The sequence below is a fragment of the Gadus chalcogrammus genome, chromosome 16, assembly GCF_026213295.1.
Source record: "Gadus chalcogrammus isolate NIFS_2021 chromosome 16, NIFS_Gcha_1.0, whole genome shotgun sequence".
NCBI classification, from domain to species: domain Eukaryota; kingdom Metazoa; phylum Chordata; class Actinopteri; order Gadiformes; family Gadidae; genus Gadus; species Gadus chalcogrammus.
The window spans coordinates 18,941,739-18,967,193 of record NC_079427.1 but is presented as its reverse complement, the minus strand read 5'-3'; the positions used below and the strand labels follow the sequence as shown (position 1 = coordinate 18,967,193).

At 44.9% G+C, this 25,455-nt stretch overlaps 1 protein-coding gene across 1 annotated transcript; it reads right to left on the bottom strand.

Moving 5' to 3' along the window:
* Positions 1-527: 527 nt before the first annotated feature.
* mipepa (mitochondrial intermediate peptidase a) lies at positions 528-25,439 on the bottom strand. The gene is made up of 19 exons (XM_056611061.1): positions 24,746-25,439; positions 23,671-23,844; positions 23,382-23,470; positions 23,163-23,249; positions 22,967-23,030; positions 22,489-22,671; positions 21,861-22,017; positions 21,579-21,627; positions 21,050-21,110; positions 20,483-20,535; positions 18,533-18,686; positions 18,340-18,417; positions 17,789-17,996; positions 16,940-17,049; positions 16,501-16,575; positions 15,971-16,087; positions 12,161-12,282; positions 11,207-11,280; positions 528-973 (listed from the first exon to the last, which is right to left on the bottom strand). The coding sequence occupies exons 1-19, from the start codon at positions 24,902-24,904 to the stop codon at positions 873-875; spliced, it is 2,115 nt and encodes a 704-aa protein (XP_056467036.1). The 5' UTR covers positions 24,905-25,439; the 3' UTR covers positions 528-872.
* Between the last annotated feature and the right edge of the window lie 16 nt (positions 25,440-25,455).

Genomic DNA, 25,455 nt, shown 5'->3' with positions numbered 1-25,455 from the left:
AGTGATTTTAGCCTCCCGCTCGTAATCTCACTCCTGGCAGAGAGTGTGAACCTTGTTATGCTAACAGCTGTAACCTCAGCTCCTGGTAATTACTGAGTGCCTTGAATCTGTTGAAACCCATGCGACCCACAGAGGCGGCTTCCCTACGGCCTAGTCCTCCTGCACTCTGAAAGCATGCGCACGGGACTAGCTCCCAATTGAACATCGCAAAGCCGGTTATGTCTTATACAGCAGGGTCCCCCCCCTTTTTGCCCACCCACAGGGAGAAGCCCTGAGACGAAACAACAGCCGCAGTATTAGCTTGAAGTCAAAACACTGGCCGGGTGACGGGAAGAACAGTTGGTATTCTTCCTGACTCTGATTCAATCAGGAAATAACAATGGGATGTCGCTGCGCGGGCTGAAACGGGATCCTTCAACATTGTGAAGCCGGCCTTCCCCTGAGAACGCACTCAAATTCTATTACAACGATTTGACAAGCTCGCATAAGAAAGAGTGTCAACCTTTTGTAATTCAAATAATGGAAATACAAAGCTTTGATTTATATTACATTTTCAGTTATTTTATTAGCAGTTACCATCTTTACCACATCTTAGATACCAATTCTCGACAGTCAATTCTAAAGGAAACATACAAAACAAATTTGTAAAAATAATTTTCAACTGCACACATGTCTGACACCGGCTTTAAATACAATTATTGATATACTTTCTGAAGTTGTAAATGCATTAATTAGATTGAATCCACAGTTGAACTCTGAACAGTTGAAATTTGAGAGCAGTCAGACAACTGTAAGTGTGTCCAACCCATGTTCTACAGTCTCTGATCCAGCCTTGCCAGCAAAGATGGCCTTACATGTCTTTTATAACGGGCTCAGCTCTCAGAGTCCATGATGAAGGTCTCAAAGTTTGGATTTAGATCAGACACCAGTGCATCCACCAATTCTTCCATGGTGGGCCGTCTCTGCAGCATTCCTGTTGTGCAAAAGGAGATTAAAGAGTGAAACAATGCCTTTTCTTTGTCCTACACGCACGCACAGGCCAACACAGTTTTGAGAGGAAAAAAAACCATAACAGATTAGAATGTAAACAGTGGAGCGTATATACTGCAGGTATACAATGTACGTATAACCAGCAGTACAGCAAAAACACACATGAATCAAGGGGTGTGTAGGGGTGTGTGTGTGTGTGTGTGTGTGTGTGTGTGTGTGTGTGTGTGTGTGTGTGTGTGTGTGTGTGTGTGTGTGTGTGTGTGTGGTAGGAAGGGAGCATTGTACAAGCCAAGTTCTTTGATCTTGGTACGATAGGATACCGTTTTAACTCTACTGGTGTGTGTGCGTGTGCGTGCGTGTGTGTGTGAAAATCTGTCTTTCTAACGTGGAGAGAGTTATTTTGCAATACATTTTACAATCCCGCTGCACTACTTTGAACTGAAGTCAGTTAATTTCTGCCAATGCATCTCAGGACACACACACACACACACACACACACACACATGATCCCATCATAGAGCGAGAGAGAGCAAGAAGAGACTCTCATGGAACAGGCTGAGCAGGTGGAAGATGAGCCCTGGTTGGGCCCACAGTGCACAGCTCCTGTGATACAGGAGCCCCCCGGGGATCACCGTCTCCCCTTACCCACTGGGCGCACCCTGCCCCTGGGCTACAACACGATACCGACACACTGGGGGTCCGCGGTGCCACGGTGGACGCACAGGCCCAGCCGATCCCCGGGCAACCAGACGATCACATCAAAGTGGAGCTCTCCAGCCAGCCACCTTAGTCCTAATCAAAAGGCCACGCGATGGCGCCGCTGTCACCACCGTGGACATGGGGCCGAGATGTGGAGCTGAAACGGTTGAGGTCAGCAACCCAGGGGTCGGTGAAGAAATGCTACTGACCATCGCTGTTTTCTGGAAGATTTGACTGTAGAAATATGGTATAAAAGTGGCTATTGGTCATGAACCGTGAAGCCTGCATTGATTGCCATCCCCGCTTCACAGGCACAGAACTACGTTTATTTAAATGTAATAGAATATATAGAGCACTGCAGTTGAATACACTGCTTCTTGCAGAGGGGTAATCATTTAGGTAAAAAGCATAAGGCATGTTTCCTAGTGATGTGTCCATCGCCCACGTGACCAGAGCAAATAGTTAAAAGATTGCCGGGTTCTTTTTAAGTATCTTGTTCCCTTTGATGTCATAGGGTCAGAAATGAGTCTCTTGGCAAACTGCCAAGCCACTGCCGCCCAAATAGCCAACCGACAGACAGAGAAAAAATAAAAACCCTAAGCTTATCTCGATGAGACTTCGGATGTGCAGCCCGAGCCGGGCTTGGCTCCTGGCCTCTGCTACGTCAACCAACCACTTTCTCCAAATGACGCCCACTTCCTGCTGCTGTCCCACAAGAGAGCATCCGAGACCTTGACCTGCCACTGGCTAGTGTGTGCTCCACAAGGCACCAGTATCAGGACAGGAGAGGTGCAAGAAGAAGGAGAAGAAACAGGAAGGGGGAAGAAGTGGAGAGGCTCCTCAATGGAGTCGAGTTCCCTGGGAGAGGAAGGGAACAGATAACCTGGAAGTCATAACAAGTCTCTGGGAGATATCTGATGAGAGACGCATCTCTCTCTCTCTCCCTCTCTCTGGGAGCCAAAGCCAGTAAGCATTTGTTTGTCGTGTCACAAGTTTGCCTAGGAAATAAATAACCGCCTCTTCTTGGCAGATTTACAGAGGGAGTTGCTGTTTATAACTTTTCTAACTCTATACACCACACGCATCCGGACAGCGCTTTTGTACATATCTAATGCATGCATTCCACGCAGAGGGATGAACTGTACTGTTCTGTAAGTGGTGTACATGTGAGGAAAACCTGAATGTTTACTACGTGGACCGCAGTTCTATTTCACACTGAAACATTTGTGGCTACAAGACAAGCTGCAACTACACCAGGACCACATGGGTTGCGCTGCTACAAGCCTCTCAGGGCCTGGTAGCATCAGAGAAATGTTACATAGCTACGATCCTTTCAATGCCTGCTAGCATCCGACAGAACGTTACATAGCTGTGAGTCTCTGATGCCTGCTAGCATCAGAACGTTACATAGCTACGGGTCTCTTATGCCTGCTTGCATCAGAACATTACATAGTTACAAGCCTCTTAAGGCCTGCTAGCATCAGAGAACACTCTACATTGCTGTAGTTCTCTCCTGCCAGCATCAGAGAGAACGATACATTACTGTTCCTCTCTTGGGGTCTGGCAGCATCAGAGAGACCTCTACATTACTGTAGGTCTCTCCTGGCAGCATCAGAGAGATCACAGCCGCGGCAAATATTGCAGGAGACCTACTGGAGCCCGCATGGATCCGAGATTCACCAAGAAAAAAGTGAAGTTTGGTGGCGGAAAAATCATGGTCTGGGGTTACATCCAGTATGGGGGTGTGCGAGAGATTTGCAGGGTTGAAGGCAATATCAATAGCCTAAAATATCAAGAAGTATTAGCTACCTCTTACATTCCCAAACATAAAAGGGGTCAAATTTTGCAGAATGGAATGAAAGAGGAAGCATGGAAGACGAAACCAAAGAATCTTGATGAACTCTGGGATGTAAGACTGCTTCCTTTGCTATTCCTGATGACTTCATCAATAAATTGTATGAATCATTGTCGAACCGCATGGATGCAGTCCTTCAAGCTCATCGAAGTCATACAAGATATTAAATATGGATCTCACAGCACCACTACTTAATTCACTGATGTTATGCAACATATTTTTGTATTTGAAGAAAATTATTTGTTACGCTTTCACAATACTCTCTGTAGGAGCAAAACTATTGTCTGGCCAAAATTTGAACTGTGTTCATTAAATGATCAACCTTTCTTCAGTGAAGCAATTTATTTTAGTATATTAAACATAATTTGGGAGGGTTTTAGCTTTCATATGAGCGATTTCTAAAACCAACAGATTAATTAAAAGACAGGCTATACGCTGTTGTTTCTACAAAATCGATAAGTGTGGGACTCTCCTCCTAGCATCAGAGAGAACGCTACATTACTGTAGGTCTCTCCTCGCAGTATCAAAGAGAATGCTACATTACTGTAGGTCTCTCCTCGCAGCATCAGGGAGAACTCTACATTGCTGTCGGTCTCTCTTGGCCTGGCAGCATCAGAGAGAGCTCTACATTGCTGTGGGTCTCTCTTGGCCTGGAAGCATCAGAGAGAACTCTACATTTCTGTGGGTCTTGGCTGCAATCAGAGAAAAAAGTTAAGCCGTCCGACGAGGAATGGCTCGTCTTTGAGTGCTCTGTTGCAAGAGCCCTGGGATAGAAGCTAAGCCTTCATGAGTCATTGGTTGGGTTTAGACACTGGAACAGCATCAGGGCCCAAGCCCCATTACATGTTATTACCCATACTGCCATCTCCAGCCAAGAAGCCTGGGGAGAAAAAATAATGGGTATCAAACAGAGCATTAATTGCAAACACACTTTTAGGTGATGGAATTTATAATTGCATGCCATTTTTGCAAACATTTCCCGTAGCACGTAAAGCTTCCTTTTCTTGGTTGTTTCATTGTAGCCACGCTACATGATTTATAGTGTAGTATTAGTACTGGAAGTGGTAGTAGTATAACTGGTAGTGGTAGTAGTAGTGATGGTGGTAGTATTAGAATTATTTGACATACAATGGTCCTGGAACCCTTCTGCACAAATAAGCTTCCATAGCTGGGCTATCCGGCACACCATGGACAAATGTAAAACAATGGAACCAAAACCAACTATTCATTACATCCAACAACCGATCCAACATGAAAACATTGATTTTGAGTCTGATGCCTCATATCTGGGACACCAAAACAAATACTAATAGATGATACATTGGAAGCATTGGTCTTCATCCGATGCTAGCGCTCACATTTCAGTCAGAAGGCTGCTACGATCAACTCTTTTGCTTCAACCCCATTGTAATCATGAATCATAAACTGCATGAAATTAAATTAATAATAAGGGAGAACGTGTGGAACTACTTGTTTATTTACAATAAAGGGGTGGTTGAGCGATGGGTATCAGCTAAATGAGGGCTCTAAGCTCTGAGCCTTTGAAAGTGAAAGCTAGAACTAGATGTACGTTAGGTAACATCTTATTAGATGTCTACCAAACATACTTCTTGGAAGAGCAATGCGTCTAAAAACCTTAATTTAAACAAATCTCTTGGCAGCTCCTTTGTAAGCATTCGAAGGGGCATCATTAAAATGCCACTCGTCTTTTCTTGTCTTTGTGACAACAAATTGAGCTTAAATAAAATATATTGCTCTGCTTCATAAAGTTGTAAAACCAGTTCCATGGTGAGGTTTTTAAACAGCTTTTCCTATCTTAAAGCGCTGTCATTGCTGATCCCCAGCCAAAAGTTGGGCTGTACAGGAAGCTCTCCCGTTACCTGAGTGCTAAAGCCTGAAATACAATAAGGGCATGGCCAAATTACTTGATGAGCCTACCGCACGCAATTGAAAATCAATTGGTTTTATTGGCTGGAATCGTGTTTGAATTAATTGTGGGAATAAAGGCAATGAATTTACGTCCTTAAACCATTTGAATCATAGGTTGACATGGCAGATGCCGACAAAGCGACGCATAGCGATGCAAAGCTTAAACAGCCCATGCCATTTTACCGGTTACGCTCCGACTCCATATCATACACTTTAAAACACATTTCTGAGTACAGCAACAGCCCTGGAGCTTATGCTCTTAACCATTTCAAACATGTCAAGGTGTAAAAAGCAATTACCTCCGCGGAACCTGAAGGCAAACCATCAGTTCCCTGCCTCTATAATTACGCCTTTTGAAGTCAAGGAAGCCTGCCTTTTTTTTTTCTTCTTCTTCTCCCTCTCCCTTTCTACCCCAGCAGATCCTCACAGGGCAGGAGGCATGAGGCAGAACGCGGACGATGACAGGCATTCCACTGAGCGGCTCCGGCGTTTCAGCCAGCCACGACGGCACAAGGAGGTGTTTCAAGAACGCAATTCACCATGTCATCCTTTCATAGAAAGAGATGGAACATTTGCATCTCAAAGCTTTTGGAAAATTGTCTGTTTGAAAAATGCAGTTTTGATGGAATGCCAGCTTGCTTTGGTCTGATAATCGACAGGACCTGGTTAGAACTTTGTTCTTAAAAGTCAATGTGGACACATGCACAAGCTTCTCAATGCGTGATTAGACAGTGTGCCAACATCTGTGTAAGAATAATGTGTAGACTGGTTAGTAGCATTTCAGATTGCTTTTTTAACTTGTGTGAAGCAGATAGGCAAAGTGTGGTTCCCTGATTAAGAGGTTCAATGGTGTCTCTTGGTTTGTCTTGTACTCTGGACCAACGTTGACCTACTGCTAGGTTTCTCTCAACACATGAATCATCCTTTCAGGTATGCGTGCATGAACACTTGCGGTTCTGGCTGTATTTATGGCTAGTAAAACACAGTGAGGTGGATGTGCCTTTAAATTTGCGAGTTGAAAGGATGAGGGATCAAATAAGACAATTATATGTAGCAGAGTTTTCCATCACCTCTGAAATCCAGAAGCCAAAATCCTTTACCGACAGGAAACATAGGTAAATGTAGGTAGTTCTGACATTCTCTGATAAATAAAGAACTACTGAAAGGATGGGTGGACCAAGTGCACAATTTATTTCTACTTCTTTCCATTTACTTGACCGTTATGGTGGCAGACAGTAATGGCAGGGTGTATTATTTTCACTGACAAAATGTTTAACCCCCTGGTTATGCTTGCTAATATATAAAGACCAAATTTGGACAATGATAAATGTTCTCTAAATTTCCTCAGATAAGAAAAACGTTTTGAGATCCCATCTCCCTTTTTAATGTAGTAAAGTAATGTTTTAAAACATTTAAAACTGAAACAGTCAAAGTAAAGCATATTCGAATCATCAAGCTTGACATGCATAATATTGATTCTCAAAATGAAGAGGTCTAAACACTCTGGTGTGCAGGGACGAAATCGCAAAAAAGAAGAAGAAAAGAAAGCCCAGTATAGAGGCAATTGACCGCAGCCATTATAGTTTCAAACTAAATAGTATCGTGCATCACCTAATATTGCTGCCACTCAGCTATCACTAGACTAGCAACTGTTAACCTACTTTGCTAGCTTGCTACGTATTACTTGCTAACATAACTTCACTGATACCTACATGAATGTAAATGTAAAATGACCAGTGTTTTTTTAATTGGCCAGATGCACTCAAGCAATATTTGCAGAGCCCAGCACCTGCAGGATAAAGGACACCTGATCCTTCATGTTCACCTCTCTCTGAACTTTAGTACAGCAAGTACTATTGTTGCCATTAGGAAGTCTAGACGAGTCAAATTCTAATGCTTCGTCAATTTGGTGAATAGAAATGCCAGATACAATACATTCTTTGTAGCATTTTTGTATGTGCAATTTATTGGACTTGATCCTTTTTGCTTATTTATTAATAGTTAATTTCAGGTAAAATATTCTTGATCATCTTTAATTTATGTATGTAGGTTGTTTATGTATATAAGTTAATTAAAAAGGAAATGTTCTGAAACTTTTCTGTTTGTTGTCCATGCATCACACATTGTTTAATTGCAACGTAATATAGTAGAGCTGAAAGTGGGTGAAAAAACTGCTAACAAAGTAAAGGTAAATCATTTAATGTGCGTCTTCAGTGATGTTTAGTAAAGTAACGTCAATTAACAGGGCAACGCTCCGCTCGCAATGGGAGCCGGGGGCGCAAAACTCAATCTCGTCTAGGGCTACCAAAGGGCTAGAACGGCCCTGGGGAAGAGAGGCGATTTCAGACAAAGGTAGCGAGCTTCGTTTAGCTTTGTCATGTAACGTATCGTCATCATCGTGGTTGCCAGTTTGGGATCAGTCAAAAAAGCGCCTGCGCTGAATCAAACATCATGCTCCTTGCTTGTTGCCCTCTCAGCCTCACGCAGAACCAAATCCATCACACCAGAGAGATTTGGCTATGAGGGAGACAATGATACATGGGTGAAACTGCTTTATACCTAACCATAGGCATCTGTCAAAACAAATAACACATTCTAAACTGATCCATAACCATAGCAGTACAGTTAGCGCAACCACCTCCAAAGCACGGATTAGGCCTCAGAAATACACACACACACACACACACACACACACACACACACACACACACACACACACACACACACACACACACACACACACACACACACACACACACACACACACACACACACACACACACACACACACACACAGTATTTCTGTACATTATGTGTCCTGAATATCTCAATAAAACGACTTGTGTGGACAAAGTCCCGAGCCCGCTTGCAGCAGCAGATCTCTTATCCCCAGGTGTAGGGTCGTGATCCGCCGCCGGAGGAGAGGGGCTATGGGAACAGGCCGGCCAAGTAAAGAGCGCTAATAAGATGGGGGGGGGGGGGGGGGGGGGCTGTGGCTGCATGGGCACCCGAAGACAGAGGTCCACTCAGTGTATCCGCTGTTGATCGCCTTACACTCTCCTTCTCTTTGCTGCCTTTCTCCCTGGCTCACATTCTCTCTCACTAGCTCACTTTGTTTTGCTCTCCCTCCCCCTCCCCCACCCCCCCCTCCCCCCCCCCCCCCTTAATTCTGCTGGCTTTTTGGATTTATTACCAGGGTTACATTCGCCCCACAGTCTTGCCTGGGAAACACCGGGTGGTGGGCGGAGGGCCAGTAGGCGGGTTCCTGGTCAGCCTGGTAAGGTGTGGGTCGCCAACGTGTCCTTCGACAACCTCGGGCCGGAGGAGCCATCAGAGCAACGTTAAGACCGCTTGATCCACCAGGCTTTGGCGGAGGGGATGTTATGCAACGTCTTGGAAACGCATTTCATAATATTCCAAAGGCTCCTTGTGGTCATTTGGCCTTGGCGGGGACAAGGGTATAAAACTCAATGCCGCATTAACTTCAAGCCCTTTTCCTCATTTCCTCCCAGATATATGAGACAGCTGCTGGTCACTGCTCGACCGTCAGGCGAACAATGGTGAAACGCTAAATGCTTCAACACATGTACTCTTGCTTCTTTACGACCGTGGCTCATGCGTTCATGATGATTTGCTTAAATGTGATGTGCAGATGGTGCAATCATACTTCTGAGGTGGCTGGGTGAGAGCCTGCTGCTGAACGGACCCGGGGGAGGAATTTCTCCAGACAATAAAGCCAAATCCCCGCTATCCTAGAAGAGGAGGCTCCACTCCTGCCTTTAGATCATTGGAGTAAACGCAACCGGCCAATGCCGGACTAATTGGGTTCTTCTCAAGCAGGCTTGGGCTTTTGTCTTACCTGTGATGAAAAAATTGGGCTTCACTAGCTCATTGAAGGTAAAGGCTTGGAGGTTCCACGTTCCATGTCGACCCAACGCAAGGGGGTTTATGGACCCATTACCTTTACAAGGGCCTGACGTACGCCTCCCAATTCTAACCTTGCGTCAAGGCGACACAGCAGCAAGGGCTGTGATTGGTCCGCTCCCTAAAACTCGACGCAGAACCAAAACAGGTTCACGACTGCGTCGACGCGTCTGCGTGCTCCTTGCGTGGCGTGGATGTGGAGCCATGACTGAGCCTTAAGACAACGACTCGGTCAACATGCGAGACGCACGGAGTTCAAAGCAAAGGGAGCCTTGCGAATGACGTGGGTCTGTCGGGCCATGGCGGATTGCGCTCTCCTGGCGGCTGTCATCCGAGAGGCCGGGCTAAGCCCGTGCTCGGAGTCGTCACGAGGACAATTCGGAGGAGAAGGAGGAAAGGGAGAAGGTGACCCCCAGGGAGAGATTTACAGTACACTACCGGTTGTTACCCGATGCTACTCTTCTCCATCCCTTTCTTCTCCTGCGCCCCTCACGCCCTCGCTCGCTCGCTGCGGCCTGCGCTGCGGTTTGTCACGGCGTGCCCGGACATGACTCCCTCACAGAGTGAGAGGCAGCAGGGGGGATGAGAGGAGGAGGTACTGGAGGAGTGGAGTATAGGATAAGAGGAGGTGCTGGAGGAGGAAATATAGGATAAGAGGAGGTGCTGGAGGAGGGAGTAAAGGATAAGAGGAGGTGCTGGAGGAGGGAGTAAAGGATAAGAGGAGGTGCTGGAGGAGGGAGTAAAGGATAAGAGGAGGTGCTGGAGGAGGGAGTAAAGGATAAGAGGAGGTGCTGGAGGAGGGAGTAAAGGATAAGAGGAGGTGCTGGAGGAGGGAGTAAAGGATAAGAGGAGGTGCTGGAGGAGGGAGTAAAGGATAAGAGGAGGAAGCGCTGGGAGGATGAAGGGTTGAGGGGAATCTGGGGCCATGAGGAGGTGACTATTCTTTGCTTTCGGGCTGGCAGACCTTGATAAATCCATAACACAGCTTCTAGGAAACGGCGTCCCCGGGGTATTAAAGTTTAAAGGTCACGTAGCATCGCATTTTGAACTCAAGCCATTGCCGGGGAGGGGGAATGATTTCAGAAAAAAGTGTTGCAGAAAAGAAACGACAAAAAAAAAAAAAAAAACATTTACCAAATAAAAGGAGTACAATTTGACAAAACATGTTGAATCCACCAGGCCTTCAGGATTCACTGGTAGGGGAGGACCCATCTGCCGGTGTTTGGCTGATGCAGGAGCAGCCTACTGCAGCGTGCTGCTCTGGGGCTGTGGTTATGGCAAACCCCCGCAGACAGAGCCTAAGAAGCCTGGTGAGGCGTGCTATAAAGAGGTAAACATGTCCCATTGTGAGGCCCGCAGGACAGAGCGGGCTCAACCACAACAGCAGCAGCTGTGAATACCTGGAAGCATCACGATCTGACTAATGGACTGACTGCCGCCCCAGTCTCTCACAACAAACCATGTGCTTCCCCTCAAGCGCCCTTCAATGACAAACAGAAGCTAAGCCTCCAAAAATTCTCGGGGAGGGGGGGGGGTGCGGGGAAGGATTACTAAAATTGTTAGTTTCGTATTCAGCCCAAATAATACTTTCAATATCTTAACCCTGAAATCAGCACGCTAAGACAGTTGACTGCCATAATCTGCCATCCACAGGCAAATTACTCTTGATGTTGCATGACGCAGGAACACTGTGGCATGCCATTAGACAAGTCCTTATTATGGGATAGATAACCAGAAGGGCCCCCTAAGTGTCGGTGTGGGGAGTAGAGTACAGTACAGCCGAGTGAGGCGGGAGGCGGGGAAACGTACCTTCCACCATGAGCATGGGCTCCTTGGCTCCCCCGTGAGCCAACATCTCCCTCCGGTAACGCTCACCCATGTCCCTGAAAGAATGGAGAGAGAGAGAGATGGAGAGATAGAGCAGGGGGGAGAGAGAGAAAAGTTGGAAGACCTGATTAAGTTCCATCCACTTTGTAATCTTCCCCCCATCGGTATATTACTCACTTTAACATCCCCCCCCCCCCCCCCCCCCCCCGCCATCAGCAACCACCACCAGAACCTCTCACACAGTCGTCAGCGCACACTGGTGACAGAACACAGATCGCGAAACTCAACAGCCAGGGGTACTAAAATAACAATGGGTGGGGAAGGGGGGAGCCAGCCGCTCGCTATAGGGGCTTTGTGAATAAACAAACCCTTTGTGCTGCAGCGTGATAAGGGTGGGCCAGGGCTCTGTGGATGCTGGTGTCTGTCTGCAGATTACAGCAGACACCTGCCAAGCCGGTGTCAGTTTCATATAAATGTTATGTTCAATGTCAGCCGGCCATGGCTCTTAGCGGTTGCACTGGGGCGGAAGGCCGCCTGTCAGGGAGCATTGGTCTGATCCTATTGAACATATAGTGTAGTGTACGCTTGCAGCCGTGACTAGGAGTGTACACTTGCAGCCTAAACTCTGCACCCCCTTCCGCATGACACCTTGTATCGTATACCTAGGAGGAATATATTCACATCGGGTCCAAAAGGAGAAGACCTAAGAACAAACATCTTAACTCACATTGACATGCAATAGTTACAAAGGAAAACCACATGCCATGCCATGTATGGTAACAAGGTGTTCGATGAAGACTCCTGCAAGATGTTATGAATGTAATATTGAACATGAACAACTTCAATTTGTACAGATTTAATGTTAGAACAATCAGTTCATCTTCGTTCCGTCCCATTTCCTTCTGTAGGAAGAGAAACTGGGTGAAAGCATCATACCTGTTTAAGGGATCCTTTAGGAAACACTGTTTCCAAACCATGGACGCCACGGCCCGGGACATGAGGTAGGAATAATACTTGGCTCCATAGCCAATCAGATGGCTGAACCGCAGCTGCCATGCCTACAGGAATAAACCAACAAGCCAAAACACTGATATTTAGAAACACACTAAAAAGCACTAAACTATCCAGCCAGTAACCATTGGTTATTTCTTGTTTGTAAGCGGGTGGGCTTTTAGGATAGGACACCCCATTAAGCTGAATTATGGCTCTCATGAACTGCAAACAACAAAAGGGGGATCGGGCAATTATCCTTTGATACTGCCTGTTACTTTTGTCCAAATAAGACCTGGAATGGTTGGTTGAGGCTGTGTGTTGTTTGTGGCGTGTTAAAGGGGTGCCAGCACAGCCATGAAAGGCTTAAGTGTTCCTCTAGTAAGACGGGCTGGCAGAAGGGTGGAGGACGGCTGGTTGGTTTTCGTAGCGAACAAGAAATTGTTAACCTTCAGCGAAAGCCAAAAGTGAGGATGAGTCAAGAGACTCCGTTATAAGTAAGATTAATATTATATTCAACAGACCAATATGAACCTGAAATATTTACAATTCGGCCGAGCGAGAATCCCTTGTGTTTTAGTGTTGAGATTCAATATGAAGCATTTTGGCTTTAGTGAAATACAAAAAGGGATAAAGTACGTTGGAATGTATTTATCACGACATGCCTCCACACCACCTTCAGTTGCTTCCCATTGTCATAGTAAACACAGCCTTCCTTCCCCGAGTCTCCATTACAAAAAAATGCTTTGAAAATGTGCTTCTAAAAAGGACAAAGATATGGAAACCCCGACGTGGCTGAAATTCCCCTTCCCCTTTTGGCTGCCTGAGGGGTTCCTCTCCATAACCGAGAGGATGAGCTCTTTAAAGACGTCGGGAAACGGGGAAGCCAGGGAAATTCGGCTGGCAAACCCTCAAACGGTCTGGCCCTTAAAGGCACGGCAGCGGCACTCCGCTTGATCTACAAGCTTCCATTCTTTCGATTCAAATTATACACAAACAGGACTCTTGGTTTGGTACAGTGACACATCTTAGATGAACGCAGTAACATTCAGAGTACTAACACAAACACCTTCGGGAGATGCATAAACCTGGGTGTGTTTATTGGAAAGAAAATGAATAAACATTAACGGGCGGCATGTGGCTCAGAAGCTGGAGCGGGTTGGCTGGTAACTGGAAGGTTACTAGTTCAGTCCCCGGCTCCTCCTAGCCTAGAGGGTTGAGGTGTCCCCGAGCAAGACACCGAACCCTAACTGCTCTCGATGAGCTGGCTGTTGTCTTGCACGGTGGACGCAGCCGTCGGTGTGTGAATGTGTGCATGAAACAGTGAATGTTAGGCAATATTGTATGCGCTTTGAGTGGCCACTGGTTAGAAACGCACTATATAGCTGCAGTCCGTTTACGCGCGTTAACGAGGTCCAATGTGTACCAAAAGATTCCCCGTGAAAAGTCTCCACCTTTACGGATGGGGTTTACTGCTCCAGGTATAAGACGGGTTTGAGAACATTGTTACAGTTGAAGCGCTCCCCCCCCCCCCCCCCCCCCCCGAAACGACCCCCTGAGATCACCAGAGGTAATGGCTCTCTGAAGGCATTTCCCAAGATATGACGCCCCAAAGCACATTGGTGAAGGGTTTCCAGCGGGCTTAACCCCGAGAGTGGCTGGGGGAGGGAGATCACCGCGGTTGGGTCTGCGCTGCGTAATAGGCTTAACATTCAAGTGGTCTGCTTGACGAGGCCCATCTGGGCCCTAACTGACTTTAATAAGGGGAAACGAGACTGACGAGCGGAGCTGCTAGTTCCACAGACACCGACAGTCCAGGGTGACAGAGTTCACTCGCTGAGACAAACCTGCCACTAAAACACTACCCTCAGGTCACCGCTGACACACACACACACACACACACACACACACACACACACACACACACACACACACACACACACACACACACACACACACACACACACACACACACACACACACACACACACACACACACACACACACCATAGATAACGAGCTTCCAACCCAGTACCTTTCGGCTGAGAGTCAAACACCTTAACCACTAGACTGTCCTGCCCCTTGTATACACAACAGATAAACAAAGGTGACCATTGACAAATGGTACGGTGGGCTATGAGTCTATACAAGCCCTGCAGAAAACAATTGTAAAACACAAATGGATCTTTTGGTTTTAAAAAAAATCGGTGCACCTCCCATGAAATGATTAAAGTCAACTATTTTAAAGTGATCCTGAGGGGGTCAGATGCCAGCTAAGTATGCTTTTGATCCTTGAGTACAAAAGGCAGACAAAGTCAGCGCAGGGCTTTCACTCTGCTCCACTTGATCAGCAGATAAAAGACATTTTTGTTCTCTCCAAAACTGGGCTGGTGGGCCTTTGTTCGCGGCACTAAGGCGCGACACCGGGTTTTCACCGTGGAGCGGGGGGGGCCTTTACGTCCTGGGCTGGGGCTACGGCGTATTTTACTTACAAGGAAAGAAAAACAATGAGCCAATGCCAAAATATTTCAATTCTACGAAAGTACAATTAAAGATTACACCGAATAGTAGTTTCCAGCAGGAATGTCCCGCTCACAGCCCTTTGATTCTCCAAATATCGTCTCCCGATACAAGGAGGTCCATGTGGTGCATGTTACCAGCACCTGATTGTCAGTCTGTATGCACACAGGCAGCAGACAGCCATGGTCTATAAACAATCCCCATCTCCGTGACCACAGTGTTTACACGCCCTGGCTCTCTCTGACCTATTAGCCAATCGCGGGTAAGCCTTTTCGAAGGATTCTTGAGCACCATCAAGGTGAGGATGAGTCAAGAGACAAGAGAGAACCCGGCAATACGATGATTTTGTGTAAACACATCTCTTCTGACTCGCTCCGCTCCCATGGCATATGCGTTTGAGAAGGTTCGTCCGGCATAGTTTAGGAATGTTTACAGAAGGCACTCCGTTAGGAAAGTGATCCGAGTGCGAGGCTTGGCGCGCTCGGACCCCTCTGCAGTGCGAGGCAATGCGTCTGTGAAAACATTCACGTTCGGTCTGAGCGTTTGATGGGAACGGCCGCTACACACAGGAAAGTGTATACCATAAACCCTGTTCCCCAGAGGAGCAGCTACAGCTGAAAGACAGGGTACTACAGGAAGGAGTGGGAAGTTGTCTGTAAAAAGGGGAGGGGGGGGAAAAGGCCATTGCTGGCCCAGCATATTACATATTCCTGATGAAACCAGCATAAATAGAGCTCATGATGAACGCTTTAGGGAGGAGCTTCCTGGCTTAAATACGACCACGCTCAAAACTTGGTGTTGCTTCCTGGCTTTAAAGATGATGAAGGGGAAAGATGAGGATATATGTCCCCCAGGGACTGCTCAAACAATGCCTCCCTACTATCTGTCATTGCAGCAGGGCGTATAAAAGCATTTATCCCTTAAATAGTGCTTTGCCTTGGTATAAACAGTAGTCAAATATGGCAAATTACATCAAACAAGCTGAAGAGAGACCTTTTTTTTTTTTTATACGGGTGCAATAATATATAGTATAGTTTAATCGTAGCCTACAATATACATAGTAGCATAGTTGTCCATATAATTTTTTTGTTTCATAGAGGTCTAAGGCAAACTCTAGCTTCATAGTGATCTACTACATACAATACTGTCTAGTCATTTACCGAGCAAAGATGTAATCATTCATTAAATAATTGGAAGAGCAAGGGAAGGGCCTGAGGTACTTTGAGGAGCACATACCGTGCTGGGTGTGTAGGGCAGCCCATAGAACTGGTGCTGCTTGTCCTTCAGGAGCTCTGTGGTGGAGCGGTTTTGGGGTTCGCCGTGGTAGACCTGGTCCAATGCTGCGTAAAATACCTGCAAAAGGGAAGACGTAAACAACAACATATTTCATCATTAGGAATCAGTTTCATAACTGGGTTCGGTTAAACAGCAACGGCAGCCATTTAGGAGATGGTCGCTAACACTGTACGAAGTCTGTCAATAGTTTAGCTAAATGTACAAGCAATAAGTCTGACTGTGTGCATGCTTGCTACTTCCATTTTTCTTTATGGATGGCAACAGTAAATACATCATGGGAAAAGACTATAATGATATAATATACATAAAACCCTAAAAAGTCGTAAATACACTTAAAATTAATGCACAGAACCTAATATAACCAACTGAAAAAGATAAAACTAAAATGCAGCCCCACACACATATACACACACACGCACTAAACTGAAACACTTCACTTTGGAAAATGAGTAATAAAGGAGTGACTGTACCTGCAGCTGTATGTCTGCAGCGCCACACACCTTTTTGGACTCACACAGGCGGGCCACCATACTTTGAGGCAGGGACTAAGAATGTAAGGAGACCACAGTGAACCGTGAGATAACGAACACACATGCAACACACACTAACAACCTTGCATAGTTGACTTTGCTGTAAATGTGTTTATACATATTGTATAATATATATATGCATGTGTATATGTGTTTGTGGTACTATATGGTCGATATATGTTTTGATAGATGTGTAAGTGTAGTTAAGTTGCTTTGGATAAATCGCTGCTAAATAACCTTAACGTAAACAACAAATCAGATCTTTCAATACCGAAAATATGACTTGAATCTTAGTGTGAATTTAACAAATAAAAACGTGTCGTCTTTTACAAAGTAAACTGCAGTTCTGAAATATTAGAGCAGATCCACAGTGGCCTACCTGTCCAGTTTGATAATGGCGAGCAAACTGGCTAACTACTCTATAGTCGTTGGCAAAGTACTCCATGAGGATGGAGGGGACCTCAGCAAAGTCTGTGGCACATCTGGTTCCTGGAAGAGAAGGGCAGGGTTCCTGCGATATTAGAGAGCAGGGACACACAAATACTCGCACGACAATTCACTATACACAGAGAGCTCAGGGCAAATTAGTCATTGATCGGGGTGGTTTTGAATAACGCTGGGCAAGTCAGAAAAATGTTATCTGAAAAAGGAAGAGTCTCAGGTTTTTATATCATATCACCATTTTGCAGGATTCTGGATAGTGCCATTAGTCAGTGCTTAAGCTCCTAAGCACCCTGGATATAATGGCTTGGGTGTGTCCGTGAACTTTGAGAAGCGATAAAGTCTTAAATGACAGCCGGAGTAGCCAGGCGGGGACAAACAGACATTGTTAAGACCCGAGGTATAAATTGCATTAACTTTAAATTGTCAAGCTGTATAAAAACAAGCGGATATTTAACCCGCAGCAAACAATATTCCACAGCGTCATTCCAAAATGTAACCGAAGAACCGATTCCGAAAAACGACGAACCCGGATCAACTTGCAGAAAATAAAGACGGCAATTACCCCCCTGAAGCAACCGGCAGAGAGGCGGTGTGTTGTGATGCACATGTAATATCTGTATCTCACGCGTATGTGGCAGGTGATGCGCGCGTGCATTGTGTCTGGATTACAAACAAACCCCCTAATAGGAGTGAACACACACACACACACCCAAACAAACTTGGCAGGAGTTTGCTGAATCCGGAGGATGACAAGGAACCTGCAGGGACAGGAAGCCAGACCTACCGGTGACATGCTGGTAGCGTGTGCGGCCCAGCATGGAGTGCATGGCGTGGCCCATCTCGTGGAAGAGGTTCTCCATCATGCCCGGCGTGAGCAGTGTGGGGGCGCTCTTGGTGGGATGGGGCAGGCTCAGCATCAGCACCACTACCGGCAGCTGGTAATCGCCCGTCGCCTGGCAACGGCGCCCGCCCCGGATGGTGAAGTGGCAGTCCTGTGGCGGGTGGTTGGAATGGATAGTTGGGAGCGCGAGCGCTGGTATTCTTCATGGTTTTTCTTCTTTTCTTGCAGTAAATCATTTTGGTTTCAATTGACTTGGTCAGTGGTTAGTTGACATTATTGTAATTAGTTAGCAAACATTATTATCTTAACCTTTCTTGAAAGCTAATGTAAAACAGATGGACTGATCTGCCACAAAAACTAAACTGAATTTAGTTTCCTTCTTCTAGTTAGACCAGGAAAGGTGCGGGGCGCAGGTGGCAGCCAAGTTCTGCTCAGTGCTACGTGTGAGCTCAGCTAAGCAGAGTCATATTCTTCAGGGGTCATAAAGTGTTTACCTGGTGAGGTTTATCTGTGCGGTGAAAGAAATCACAGTAAATGTATCCCAGCAGTCCCTCCGTCTCATGAACCACAGCCTAGGAAACACAGACAGACAGAACCAAAGCCACTCTGCATCAGCGCAAAACTGATTCATCGCCAGTTTGCTTTGAAACACAGAAAAGGGTCCAAGAAATAGCAAGTGTGTGTTACCAGCTTGCGGACGTCTTCGCTCCACACCTCCCCTGCACTGGGCTGATCGGACATGAGGGACACGCCGAAGAGCTGAGAGAACAGGTTGTTCAGGCCCTCCATGCAGGCCCCTAGGGAGAAGTAGGGACTGTACAGGCTGGGCTCGATGTTGAACCTGCAACCACAGATAGGTAGCACAGTAAGAGGAGCAGTAGGGCTGTATACAGCCGTTGTTATTTTTAACATTTGAATGAGCATCTTTAAGGTGATCCCTGGAAAAAATCCTGTGCAAAATTATAACTACAAAATTATATTAAATTAAATATCTACTTTAAATCAACTTTAATTATAGAAGCCAGTGAGGGGGGGAAAGGCCTTGGGGTACTTTTCTTGTGAAGAAAGGGGGTTCATAAGTATGGACCAGATGTGTCAAAGAACTAAAACTTGATACGGTTGCCGTCTGTCTTTAAATCAAACATAATTGGAACACTCTAGCTGTGTATGGCCTGGGGGACAGTTCATACATCATCTAATCTTGGCGGTAATTAGAGCGCAATGGGGAAGATCCTTGTGTCTATGCAGGTGATTAATTGTGACGTGTGACTAAGTGACGCGGCCACCCTATTGGAGAACGCAGGACACTGTGGTTCTTGGCATGTTAAGCCGCAGGCTACATTATTCCTCCAGTATTGCGCTCATTGAGTAATTTATGTATATATATATATATATGTATATATATATATATATGTATGTATATATATAATAGAGCCAAGTGATGGATTTTGTTGACAGACCTAAATATTAGGCTATACTGCTTTGAGGCAGACTCAACCAAGGAGGCAAACACAAGAGTCAGTTGGTTTTAGCGTCTGTGAATAGCAGAGTTCACAAGGCTCAAGCAACAGCCACTTTTGGCAACAAGCCCTACTTTAATTCAGTCACACTTTCTACACTCAGTTCCCCCGGTGAAAGAACAGATGCTGAAATGCACCACACCAAAGTACAAAGGAGAGATTATAATCAACTTGGGTGTAGGAGCAAATATTTTTTAATTTTAATCAGAAGGTTGAGACAGCATTCAAGACAGCAGCCAAGCTGAGAACAGGCCAAAGGGCTAATGTTAAAAGCAGAAACACACACACACACACACACACACACACACACACACACACACACACACACACACACACCTGAAAGAAGCTTTAGTTCAGAGGAAGAATGTGAAATGTCTGTGATAATACTTCCCTAAGTCATGGCTTTTATTGGCCCTTGCTGGGCGCTGGTAAGGAAGTTAGCAGTTCATTAATAACAGGCTAAATGTAAAAAGGCGAGGGGAGGGAAAAACATACAGACATGGGGGGACTCTCGATGGAATTCGCCGTTTCTCTTGTTCCATCGTATTTTATGGCGGCTTGGGCCTGATTGATCACCTAAGGTTATAACTTTTACTTTAAAAAGGTCCCTGCAATGCTCCTGGTTCTTGGATCAGATAACCTCATAAATAACCTAAATTAACTGCAAGATACGCAAGAAGGTAAAATAACAATACACACATTCCCAGCGTATGTAGGATGTGCCGATCAACACATTTTAATAAAATGTTTCGATCCAATATACAAATAACATCTATATATAGCTTTTAAGAAAATATTGACTTCCACAAACAAAAAAGATAATGGAAATGTACAACCACGACCCTGACCCAAGTCAAGGGTGGAGGTGAAACTGAAGCTTGACGTTAACCCAAAGCAGCGTTGTGGACGCATGCGACTCCAGAGTCCCATGCTTCTCCAGTAACACCTTTTGTATCATCTGTCACACGAGAAAGAGCGTGGACCCACTAGTGGGCGATCCCTCATTGTGCTGCGGACCCACAACCATCTTAAACCACAGACATTGCAAATTGAGTTGGCTCCATAAATCACAACCCGAGTAAAAAATGCAAGGGAGTGTGATGCCCGAACTGCTCACCTCTCAGCCCGCAAAACGGCACTGAAGTAGGGATGGTCCCAGGCCATTAGCTCCTGTGGGATGGCAGAGATAAGCCTGAGCCTGGAGCATTTCCATATGGATTCAATACATTCAATAACAGAGGAATGACACTTGGTTTCATTTGCTGAGGTGTAGTAGGACCGATCACAATGGCTGGAAATGTATGTAGTTATATGCAGATGTAGTTGTTTTTTTCTGTGACCGTAGGCATGTGGCCGGAATATAGCCTAGTGGACTACAGTGGTACTGAACAAAAAAAAGGAACCAATGAATGCATTCACAAAGGCAATAGGGAATGATGCCAAATAAAATAATGGCCTATAACAGTATAAAGCTCTACACGGACCTCTTTGCAGCTAGTGATCAGCAGAATAATTACAGATATAGTGCAGACATACATTATTGACCAAACTTGGGAGCCAGTATATAGAGTGATATCGGATGCTTAATCCATCACATGGTCTCTATTCTCGGTTATTGGGGCCGCAGACATATGGCCTGACGGTCAGGCAGGTTGAGGGCTGGCCGAGATGAGAGTATACTCACTGAGTTACGAGGGTTGAGCTTTTTCTTCATGTCCGTCATCATTTTAAAGTCTTTCGCCGTCCTACATGATGAAAGAACCCAAATACAAAGACAAGGTTTATTGAAAAGATATCGTCAAAAACTTTTAAACCTTTAACCTTACCTGGCAGCCTCAACAAAAAAGGAGCGTTACCATCTAAATAAGGCGTGGACTAATTAACGAACAATTTGATTATGGGCGTATATGCCTCATAATAGTAACTGATATGTAAGCACACACACACACACACACACACACACACACACACACACACACACACACACACACACACACACACACACACACACACACACACACACACACACACACACACACACACACACACACACACACATTTAGCAGTATAAAAACGTATTGTTGCTCAATGCAATGTGAGAGAAAGGCAAGTCCTTCTACACCCTCATCTTTCAAATTCATTGATTTCCTATGAATGCTCTACTCTCTGCGAAATGAGTCTTAGTTGTGATTCAAATAGGGAAAAACAATTACTTGTCTTTAAGCTTGTCCGTAAGAAGCTCAAGGAAGTCCATCACAGCTTCTGCATCAAATTACAAAAGCATAAACTCTGCAGGGTTATCTCCAAGCAACTCAGTCAGTTTTGTACACATTGGATTCACACAGACCACTCAACAAAGTAGTCACAATGAAATTAAACACATGGATACAGAAAAGTCTAGCAGGTAAGAGGGATCATTATATAATGTGACTCATACTTCCCTGTATCTAGTTCATATAGTTATACTTGAAAGGGAAAAGAAAGCAGGAACCCACTTGGGCTTTTGGCCATGGTTCCCTTCAGGGCCCTGTGAGCGTACGACTCGTAGCCCACCAGCTTGGCCAGTTTGTTTCTGCATTTCAGCAGCTCCTCCAGGCAATCCAGCATCTGGCCGTTAGGATAGAGGAAGATCCTGTAGGCGATCTCCCGTAGCTGACAGCAGAGGGCGGACAGAACAATTAAATCAACATCCTGCAACAGTGCCTTGCAGTGTGTCCCTTCCTGACGCCGTCAATACATCAGTGATCTATTCATCAGTACACTGAGATGTCTCCATCATGCCTAGCCATTTAGTAAACCGAGAAAAAACTAAATAGTAACTGAAAACAGTAAGTGAACAACAAGCAATGTGTTGATTAGCTATTATATTAGTTTTGCATCACTTTACATTTAAAATAGTTGCATTTAATATTAAGACAATTTAAATTGCATGGGACTATGTCAACAAATTCTAAGTGGATGCCAGCACCAGGACTCGTTTTGTGATCAGGATAGGAAAAGCTTCTAAAGAGGTAGGCCTATAACCATCTGGTGCATTCTGATTTACTTTTGGGACAAAGACGCCCCCTGCTGACCAATATGAAGAACTGTCTTATTGCCTCAGATGCCAACATACATACATACCAAGTCATCAGGGGAGTCTGCGTGTAACCCTCCAATCTGGATGAAACTGCCCTCTTTTGCAAAGTGCAGATGTAGATGTTCTGGAATTGCAGACTTGGCAATCCGATTGGGCAAGTGAGAGCCCATTAAGAACTCATTATTCAGATCCAGGAGCTTCACATGCAGAGCCACAGCCTCCTTCCTCTGCAGAGCACAAACAGGACAAGTTCAATTTTACTGGAGGTCATTATATATAGATATATACGTTTTTAAATTCATTACTGTAATTAACAGAGGAATCTGAGATCTTATTTGTATTTATTCTGGCAGTATCGCAAATTGGTCAGGCAACGGCAGGCTAAGCACATACATAGTCAAAACTTTGAATTGAAATCAGCACTAAAATAGACACCAGATGCAACATGTGTGAAGTATAGTTCAAGGGGACAGCCAAAACAAGCATGGCTGAAGAGACAATATAGATTATGGACCCTCTTACCAGTTTCTCCTCCAGATGAATTCCACTGATCTCAAAATCAAACATGAACAGCTCTGCCACTCGCCTAGGAACAATACAGATGCTTGATTATTTACTATTGTGGTTTTTACATCTGTTTTTTTTTTTACAAATGCATGAATATTATTCAGCACAGAGGGCATCCTCCATAAGACTGTATGTCCGCGATTCTGAATACCTTGTGTCATGGTCCAGCTGGTTCAGAATATCAGGGCTGTTGAGCAGATCTTTTAGGCTGGTGCTTAATTCCACATTTGTATTTAACCTGCAAAAAAAAAGCAGCACATTCAAAGCAGGACCCCCATAAAGATTTTGCGCTAGATGTCTGTGTACCCTTACTTAATGGTTTATTCTGGTTGAAAATAACAATCTTGTATTTATATTACAGGAGCCTTACTTTTCTACAACAGTGCCAATCTCTATGCATGTCTTCTCTGCAGCCTCACGGAACAGAGGATCCGGGTGGGCTACCTTAACAAAGTCAGCCTGGTAACACAGAGAAGCACATTTCAAGTCAAGTCAAGTCAAGTCAAGTCAATTGTATTGGAATTTGGACATTGGACAAGTCTAAAACAATATGGTGTAATATCCATCCAAAGCAACAACAACACAGTGTCTGCTCCAGGATGTGAGGTTAAAGACATGTTCGGGCAATAAGTGCAGGTGCCATTGTAGCGTGAACTTACAAGGTCAGCCACTTTGCATAGACCATCGGAGAGCTGGTCAAAGTACTCCACGGTCGCCGCTCCTGGGGGGCTGTGGCATGTCTTGTCCACCAGTAGCTGGGTGTCCTTCAGCACCCTCTTCGTAGCTACTTCAAAGCCTGCGGGAGAGCTCAACTCTGGCACTCCAAACAAACCCTGACATAAAGCCAAAACAAAAGGTGTCATTTACACTGGGGTCCTGTCCCCGCCACTATTGTAAATTGGACGATCTTGTCTCTATCCCAAAACTCGATAAGAATTTTCTGAAAGACAGCTTAATGTTGTCAACAGTACTCCTTCAGTTGTTTCTATTGGTCATATTGTTGGTCAGTGATAATGGATATTTTCATCGCTGGTCTAGCTGACATGCACTGGTGCCTTCCACAGTAGACGGATGTGATGCATATGGATGACTGTTACTTGTGCAGTGCGCGTGGTTGTTTTCATGCTGATTATGTACGTATTGTTGACTCTGTAGTGGCCTAGACTATGCTTTTTGAAGTCCCATTATTCCAACTACTCTGACATAATTTTAGGCCATCACATTGCCTAAAATTGCATATTTTGAAGAACATTTAAATATATATAGATAAATATATCTTAGCCCTAATGTCCCAACCACATTTCAACAGAAAGTTAGACCCTTGTTCTAAACACAACACAGCGTTAAATCACTGGTGAATATGATGTCAGTAACATACATAGATAACAATTTTACATAAGTGTACAATGCAATAATAAAGATTAACTAACAAATGTCTAACAGCTTAACTCTATTTATAATTTGATCTTGGTGTTTATGTTAAGGCTGGTCCTGTTAACTTGGGTGTTCATTTATACATTAACTGATTGTTACCTAACTGGTTAACTACCCTTTATATAACCCCCATGAAATGGTTATTAGGGGGTTAATTCATGTTTATTACTGCATTCACTAATGTAGTGAATGGTAAATTATTGTTCCCTTATTGTAAAGTGTTTCCCATACATTTTTTACATTGCACAACTCAACCCATATCGCACCTGTTTTGTGTGTAACAGTGCTGATACTACATACCACGTTGTCCTGGAACACGTCCAGTCTTCTCTGAGGTTTGCTGTTGAACGCAGCCCCGACAGGGGACCACGTTGTGACCTTCCTCTGAGCCAACGTCCATACTTGTGCTCGGTGCTTTATGAAACAGTTCAGGCGTTTACACGCCAGCATCTTGAACATGTTGGTTGGGGTTCTTCCTTCAAGTCTTTCTTGGGTCTAACGTTGGCTGGTTACGGATACTGCCGCGGACTGGTAGAAATCATGCTAGGCTTGTTCTTCAAATACAAGGACTAGAGAGTAAAAAACAAACAAAACCGGCCTATATTATACACAGCAGCTACCAAATTATACACAGCAGCTACCAAGTACCGTTGTCAACGACCACTGCCGTGGCCTTTTGAATGAATCGGTGCTATAAAGCACAGCAGTCATAGTAGTGGACTAGAGTCCACATCTTTCTTGTTGTCACAAACTGACTATTTAAATCGGCATTTTCCTATGTTTTCAAATACAAGTCGTCCACATATAAGCTAAACGTTGAAAATAATAAAAACTTGTATTATTAGATAAATACTCTGCACTTAAAATCCATTAGTAAAGGGCTCCCAAAATTGAGCTAAATCATATTTGGAAAAAGTCTATCGAAAGTGCGGATAGTGGGTAAACACGTCGCAGCTACGTCATTGGGAGGCGACCTGGCCTGCTGCAACCTTTTTCATTGTAACTTTATT

What these genes read in the sequence shown, in the direction of transcription:
- mipepa (XM_056611061.1), bottom strand. Translation starts at nt 24,904, where the DNA reads ATGTTCAAGATGCTGGCGTGTAAACGCCTGAACTGTTTCATAAAGCAC. An exon ending in ACGTGTTCCAGGACAACGTG is followed by an intron (nt 23,845 to 24,745) that starts GTATGTAGTATC and finishes GCTTTATGTCAG; the next exon opens with GGTTTGTTTGGAGTGCCAGA. An exon ending in TATGCAAAGTGGCTGACCTT is followed by an intron (nt 23,471 to 23,670) that starts GTAAGTTCACGC and finishes CTGTGTTACCAG; the next exon opens with GCTGACTTTGTTAAGGTAGC.